The 8,380-nt window shown below is 34.6% G+C and overlaps 1 protein-coding gene across 1 annotated transcript in view; it reads left to right on the forward strand.

Moving 5' to 3' along the window:
- The window catches only part of GAD1 (glutamate decarboxylase 1 (brain, 67kDa)), a 21,478-nt gene extending 13,422 nt beyond the window's left edge, over positions 1-8,056 (forward strand). The window contains exons 9-13 of the mRNA XM_009587246.1: positions 1,166-1,244; positions 2,877-3,026; positions 5,353-5,460; positions 6,164-6,247; positions 7,883-8,056. Of these exons, the coding sequence (XP_009585541.1) occupies positions 1,166-1,244; positions 2,877-3,026; positions 5,353-5,460; positions 6,164-6,247; positions 7,883-8,056 (595 nt within the window). The remainder of the gene's footprint in view (positions 1-1,165; positions 1,245-2,876; positions 3,027-5,352; positions 5,461-6,163; positions 6,248-7,882) is intronic.
- The last annotated feature ends 324 nt before the right edge of the window (positions 8,057-8,380 follow it).

Raw genomic sequence — 8,380 nt, forward strand, 5'->3', positions numbered from 1 at the left:
TTGCCTCCTAATTCTGAGCTATATACTGCTGGTTTGCACTGCCTAAGCAGGAGGTTTTAGAGGATGTGAGCTCCCCAGGTACAGCACAGGCTGCGCTGTTCTTTTGGCTGAGGGGTGCTATGGTCTAAGCTAGCGCAGACAGAGGCTGGAATTTTATCTGGAATCTTTATGAAATTAGTGGTCCTCAGACTGAGGTGAAGGAGTCATTGTGTTGCTCAAAACAGAGGAACTGTGGTTGTGCCTGTGTCCTCTGAGAGCAGGGTGTAGAAGAGGAGGAAATATCTTTGAATTTTCTTTCAACCACATTGTGAGAACACATGCATAGTCTGTGAAATATGATTATACACTTTCCTTCTCTGGAACACACAGGGAATCAAGGGGACATTGGGTAATTAATTACTTAGGGTGAAGAGATCAATGGATGTGCAGTGTTGGCACATTTATTTTAGCATCATCATTAAACTGTCTAGGATAGTATGTTAAAAATACAGAACATCTCATCTGTTTGGCTAGTAAATTAGATGATCTTGTGCATCCACCTGTTTCTACACGTAAGAAGTTTTAAGCTTTACATACAGAATGGTAGGATTGCGATGTAAAGTTTTATAGATTTTTAACATTCCATGGGCTTGACAAGCTAGTAGAGAAAAGGCCTCTTGTGGCTCTAACTGGAAAAGCAGATAAGCGTCAGGAGTGTCTTTTCCTTTGCTTTCTACTTTTCCAGCAGCTGTTCAGTAAAGAACTGTATTCTCCCAGAATTCATATTATTCCCTTAATTCTCTGACACCTCCCTCCCCCAATCAGTACTTTGAATTGATATAACCTGTCAAACTGTTTTTGTTAGTTTTATTAGTGCTATTTCTAGAAGTGGAGTCTTCTGGGGATGAAGTTACTATATCAGCTAATAAGCATAGTCTGACACCAATTAGCTGGTATTAGTAATAATATAAACTAATCAGAAGTCTGACATTGCAATGTTAATGCACGAAAAATTCCTTTCCAGTATAGCTGGAAAAGAAGACACTCGAGACAGTAATAATCTCCATAGTGAAATCATCATGGTCAAAACTCCATATATTTCCAGCTGAAAGCAGAAAACAAAAGTGACTGCTTCAGGTTAAGTTTCTGTTTTCCAGACCTATCTGAATGTGTAATTTTTTTGCAGAGCCAACTCAGTCACTTGGAATCCACACAAGATGATGGGAGTGTTGTTACAATGTTCTGCCATTCTTGTCCGGGAAAAGGTCTGCCTTATATTTAATAATTAAGCAGTTAAAAAAAAAAAAAAGTAAATATCAAGTCCTACTTTTTAAGAGGGTAGTGCAACATCCATTTAATTTCAAAACTTCTTTTGGAAGGAATAATTGTGTGGATTTACACTGTGTTTAGGAAGTTGTTTTATCTTTTCTGTTTTGTATTTGTGTTTTGTTTGGGTTTTTTTTTTTCTTAAAGCTGTAGATAATATGGGTCAGATCTTTAGCTGTGGAATCTTTGCATATTCTAATAACACTAGAGCCATGGTAATATGCTTCATTTGAGCATCTGTCTCATTGTTTCTATGATATACTGAACATAGATTCTTGGTCTTAGTAACTGGTGGTAGTCTAAGCTGCTTAAATAAAAAGCAATATTTTTATCTTACACAGTGGTTTAAAAGTTTCTCAATTCTGTTGAAAAGAAAGCATGCTGCTTTTATTATGACTCCATATATATTTTTAGGGCTTTCTTCTAGATTGTTGTCATCAATAAAAGCAAGACCAGTGTCTTAATTCTTTTAAGCAATTTGTATTTTCCTCAGATGATAAAAAAAAAAAAAAGTCATGTTATCTGTGGATAGGTCTAATTCTGTTGTCTACTAATTTCTGGCATGTCAATTGCTACTCAAAGAGGTTAGTTGAAGAAGTGGTCCCTGTGCATAGAACTGGGATAAAGGAGTTGTGGATTCCAGCCCTAGGTCTGCCATTGCTCTTCCAGGTGACCCATCTCTAAACTGAAGACTGCAGCATTTATTTCCCTTCATAAAATACTTTGACATCTATTGGAGGAAAGCACTAGCCATTATTTAGTGGCATGCATGCTTATTATGCTACTATTTGCAGGATTTTGGCAAAATTTTTTATTCTCTATATAAGAACTTTGATAGGTGTTTTTGTATTTATCAGATACACCAGTGTCTTCGAGCATCTTCAAAGAACAACTAATAAACTCTAAAGGAGATGAAACCATTTTAGAAATGTCACATGTGTAAGACTTCTGTGTAACATACAGGAATTTGCTCCTCTGTGTTTCCTTCAGAGGTGTTTGCCAGTAATCTGTAGGTTTCTATTGGTCTGTGGACCATATTTATTTGTAAGCAAAAAATGTCTGGTTTTAGGTAATTTTTACATATATTTATCACTAACGTTAAGTGTCATAAAGCTGGACAATATATAAAGTTGAAGCCTTCAATTACTTTTTTTTTTTCCTTCGTTTTCTGTAGCTATCTGCTGCACTGAGAGACCTCAGCTTTATTCTAGTGTGTAGTTTAATACATCAAAAATTTAAGTCTTAAGAATATAGCCTTACAAAGTGAAGTGGACAAAGTTAGTATCAAAAACTAAAAATCCAAATTAATCTGAGAATGTTTTTTCAGGTGTGGGCGTGTGGGTGTGTAAAACCATATGACTACTCAGGGACTTCTAAGAGAACCACCTTAGGTTATGAAATTATTTTTGTGGCTCAGGCTTACAAAACAACATCAGTATTTTATAATTGGCCTATTAAAGAACAATTTTTCTGTATATATTTGAAATACATTTTTAATATATTATTAATGCATACAGTTTCATGTGCACATATGCCATATAAGTTATGTAAGTACATGTTTTTCATTACAGGGTATACTTCAAGGCTGCAATCAAATGTGTGCAGGCTATCTTTTCCAGCAAGACAAACAGTATGATGTATCCTATGACACTGGAGATAAGGCAATACAGTGTGGTCGACATGTGGACATTTTCAAATTCTGGTTGATGTGGAAGGCAAAGGTAAATAATAAAAGTTCAGCTCAAAAATCAGAAATGTATTTATTTAATTTATAAGTCTAATGTAATGAAACACTTTTTTTAACATAGATGTTTGTGTAATTACAATCTCTAAACACACAGATATCTAAGTATTAAGTCAGAAAAAAGCCATTTAAATTGTAGGACAATGTTAGCCACCAATAAATTCAGCTGGAAATTAGAAGAAAGGTTTAAGTCACTATATAAGTTCCGCAGTAAAACCAGTGAGGGCAGGACACCGAAATGGTTTTTTGTTGTGATTCTATACACTTACATATGTATTTGATTACAGATTACTTATAGTGGCAGCAGAGTAGACTTGATGACTTGCAAAGGTCCTTTGAACATCACGTTTCTATGCATGGATTTTATAAGCAACTTTGAAAACACAGCCTTTTTCTTAGGAAGCTTTGCCTGACTAATGATTTAACAGTTGATTCCTTGGTACTACTGTGGTATGCCTGGATTTTAAGCATGGGCTTACATACAGGGTTACATGTTTACAAAATGAGAGTCCATGTAGTCAAGAAAACACATTTCATTTTTATTTCTTTATCTGCATTGATCTTATTACTATTCTTCTTGCTCTTCTGCTGACAGAATGAGAATTCATTTGGGTAACATGTCCACAGTCTAATATTTTATAAAACTGAGATTAAATCTAATGGCAAAATGTACAATCATAAAACAGTTTTCACTTTGGGTGACAGTTAGACAGCAATAGTAAATAACCTGTGATGTTAAAAGATGTTTTCATGCAGATTTCCTCAATATTGAAGACTGAGGGAAGAAAGTAACAGAACTTTAGATATACAGTTACTTTTAAACAGACTGTAGAGTTATTGTTTGTTTAAAAAAGTACTTCAGAAACAGAAACACAACACTTTAACACAAAATACTTACCAATTACTTTAGTAATTACTTTTAGTATAGGTTTGATTACCAGGCTAAGTACATTTCCGTTCAGACTCAGTTCTTCCTCCAAAATAAACGATTTTGGTACTGTAATCCAGTAACGTGAAAATGCTTATGATACATTAGAATTGGACTGTGACTAGCAGCTTTGAAGTGTGTTGTTTATGGTTCTAATTACCAAGTGCTGTTTACAAACACTATCAAAGCACGGACTGAACGTTTTCTAAATACCAGCCAAACACACTTTGTTAAAACTAGTACGCTGATTCTATCTCTGCTCTGTTAAACTGGCTTCACAATAAAGAAAAAAATTACAGTGGAAACCATAATGGATGTGGGTCATATTTAAAATTCAGAAGTAGGATATCTGTGGATGTGGTTCTTTAAAAATCATGTAGATTAAAATTGCTAAGTTGATCTGGAATTTAAATTTCTCCAGAAATTATTTACTTTGGATTTCTGTTTGGTCTTGAGACAGATTCAGATTTCTTGGACCTGAGTTCTCTGAGGTATTGGGTAGAGCGTGTTTCTAGCAGATTGCATAATTATATTACTCAAAAGTTAAGAAAACAAAATATTAGGAGCTATGGAAATTTTTCCTTTAGCATTAGCCACCATGAGTGATCATACTCTTGTCCTCATAGTAGAAATATACAGTCTAGGTCCAGTAGTATTCTTGTGATTTTACTTTCAGTCATTTTATTCAGTACAAAGAACTTACCCCAAATATGCAATAATTTAAGAGTGTACTTGTCTTTCTTACGTCTTTATTCAGGTACAGAAGTGTACTTTTAAAAAAAAAACCCCACAACTTTTTTATTCATACTTTATTTATTTTCATCATTCTTCTACTTTTTCTGGGATTATGATCTTTCAAAACAAATCAGATATGACAAAAGATCAGTAGGTAGGCAAATTACTTTTAGCAAACATATTGCAGGCTTTTGTTTGCTGACTTTTTAAAATGCAAATTTCTAGCAAACTGTTCAGAGGAAATAAATTACTTCCCAACTCTTACCCTTTCAACTGAGTTCCCGTTCCATGTCTTTCAGCAAGAGCTGGGAAGCCAAGACTTAATAGTCATAATATTTTTGGAAACTGGAAAAAAAAAAAAAAAAAAAAAAAGCTAAAAATAATCTATTACAAATATCAAAAGCCCTTGTTATTATCATAATAAATTCTCTTAAAACAAGACCAAAACCAAATTGTGATTATAGTTAGGCCACATTTAGCCACTTCTGTAGTGTTGATTAACTTTACTTTTAAATTACAAGAAATAGCACTGCTAGAAGTTTTCTGACTGAAAACATTTAAGAGCGAAGCCTATCTGAAAAGGTGATTGCATTGGAGGTGGAAAAATGACCATATAATTCTTACTTTCTTTTTAAAACAGGGTACAGTAGGATTTGAAAATCAGATCAACAAATGCCTGGAGCTGGCAGAATATCTCTACACTAAAATCAAAAACAGAGAAGAATTTGAGATGGTTTTTGAAGGGGAGGTAAGTTTTCTTTCATTCAACCTGTGTGTAGGAGCCAAATCTGTATGGAATTCCAGAAACAGTCTTCACACTTCTCAAGCCAGCTGTGCAAAATTGCTCTTATTTTCTAAGGAACTACATGGTTATTGGCATCTGGGCAGTTTTTTGGCCAAATGCGTGTGGTTTTTATCATAAATGTCAGATTTATCTCCTCTCCTTCTCTCTGCAAAGGACTTCTCAGTTTAGGGCATGACGACTACCTTAATACAATCTACTCATGCTGAGATTCCATATTAACACACATAACTGAGAATCTGCTATTTTTTCTGTATCTTCTGTTGCTAGTGCCACTGCATAAGCTCTTGGTTGATAGAATAACAAATATACTTCATCTCTCCATTTACTAAGAAAAGGAAAATTGGGTTGCCCTTGCCATGATCCTGGAAAACAGTTCCTCATAGAACTGCATGAAGGTGAAAAGCATTTGCACTTCATTTAGCATCCTAAAACATTGTAAATGGGACAATGTATATGGAATCTAAGACAGCAGGTGCAACCAGCAGTACTGTAATCCATTTATTTTGTTTTAACATGCGGAACTAGGATACTATATTTTGTCTTCCGTGTCTGTGCTAAAATATGCTACTGACTAGCCTTTAGTGTGTGATTGATTTGTATTATTTTGTTTATTGATGTATGTGTTTGGTTCTTTTTGCAGCCAGAGCATACAAATGTATGTTTTTGGTATATTCCACCAAGTCTCAGGGGCATGCCAGACTGTGATGAGAGAAGAGAAAAGTTACACAGGGTATGTGGTTTTTGTTAAATGCGAAAATATAGTCTACTCTTTCAACTCAAAGTATTCTGTTTATTAAAAATAATGTATCTGTGTGTTGACACATGTTCCAAATTGTCTGATGTCAGTTCTCCAATTGCTTGTTATGACCTTGATATTTGTTCACCTTTGTCTCCTATTTATTTATACTGAGGCTGAAGTCACATTTCCCCTATAGAACCAGATACAGAACATAGTTATTCTTTGTTTTGTATCACTTTTGTGTTCCCAAAAGTTTTACGAATCTTTAAAAAGTAGCTAGGCACAAAGACTTCCCAGTCCTGTTCGAATAGAACAGCAAGAGAAATGGAAGGGTAATTATTTGAAAATGCTGGGACAGGTAAAGGATATGGAAACCTGTAAGTCCTCCTCAGGTCTTTATTTTGATTTTAAATATGCTTGGTTAGCCATGCATTAATGCATTTCAGTGAAAATGAATATCCTTCAGAGGACTTTGGGATAAATTTATTTGAAGAAATGATAGAGGGAAGTGAAGGCATTCTAGAGGCACCACCAGGAAAAGTACCATGTTACTTAGGACTTGAGAGAAGTGAAATACATTAATTTTGTAGTAGCATTTTAGACAGACAGAAGTGGAATGGAAAACATTCAGGAGACAGAAGAATGATGTTATAGTTGTCAAAATTAATTGCAATATTTTAGGTTTGGGAAGGGAGAAGATTGGGCAAACTTGGGAGGTTTTGTAGAGGGTTTTATGTCTGCATCACGTTGGGGAAAGAGAACAGAAGAGAATAGAAATTCCTGGGTCAACCCAGTGACATGTTAGGTAAAGAAATTGCCTAAAAAGACAGAAAAGAGGAAGATAGATAAGTCTGGGAAGAAGGATGAAATGTTTGACTCAACCTTGTTAAATGTTAGAGGACATTATAAAGCACCCTACAAAACAGCAAAAAAGCCAGACATCTGATCTTGGCTGGCAGAGAGTAAAGCAGGAGAAAGAAATGGCAAAACTGGGCTCAGTCAATATCGGATATTAAGATTGTCAGAACGTTATTCCTTGTAAATTAAAGTGAGGAAGTGAGATTGCAGTAAATGCACAGTACTGCAAAACTACTGGAAGGTTTCCATGGCTTATGCTAACAGAAAATATTCTTTATGACATAGATATTCTTGAATAATTTCCATCCTTGTTTCGTTCCCTGTCCCCCCTCCCCACCCCGAAAATGACTTTGAGAATACATAATAATCTCATGGAAAACATCCGTTACCCTCAAAAAGGTGGTTCTGGGATAGGTTTTCATTAAAAGACTGAAAATATTTCTTCATGACAAAATCTTCAGCACAGAGAAATGACATGTACATTTAATATATAAAATTATTACATAGTGAATACTCTAGGATGCTATTAGTCTATTAATTGAAAAGATGGATATTATTGTTGTCAATTTTCCTTTAAATATCCAGTCCTACATATTTCATTTTTCAAGCTCTTTCTCTTACAGATCTTTTTATAAAAACTAGTGCCTTTCTGATCTGTCCATTTATTTTTTCCAAATTAAGAGATGTTGTGACATACAAAGAAAGGATAATTTTTTTTAATTACTCTTCTCTCTCTCTGTCTTTTGGGTTTTTTTTTTAATTATAAAGGTGGCACCGAAAATCAAAGCACTGATGATGGAGTCAGGTACTACCATGGTTGGATATCAGCCTCAGGGCGATAAAGTCAACTTCTTCCGAATGGTCATCTCAAACCCAGCAGCAACTAAGTCTGACATTGACTTCCTCATTGAGGAAATTGAGAGATTGGGGCAGGAGCTGTAGTACAGTGGTTGAATTATTTATTTCTCTAATTCACTGTTTTCCAGCACTGGCTATTTTTTTTAAGCCAGTTCTGCAGAACATGTTTTAAGGAAATTCTCTTTCTGTAAGTTCCAATCTCCTAAGACATCCTTAAACAAAACAACTATAGGCTACTGAAACATATATGTATTGGTAGATCATATTACTGAGGGAAAATGTATTATCTTGAAGTTGAAGTACTATTGACTCTTACATTGGTCTTGTTTATTGTAGTCAGGAGGAAATTAATAAGTACTAAAATAGCAAACTAAGAACTCTGCACAGTATATATGTACAGTATAAATA

Source organism: Fulmarus glacialis, unplaced genomic scaffold (genome assembly GCF_000690835.1).
Source record: "Fulmarus glacialis isolate BGI_N327 unplaced genomic scaffold, ASM69083v1 scaffold41991, whole genome shotgun sequence".
NCBI lineage: Eukaryota > Metazoa > Chordata > Aves > Procellariiformes > Procellariidae > Fulmarus > Fulmarus glacialis.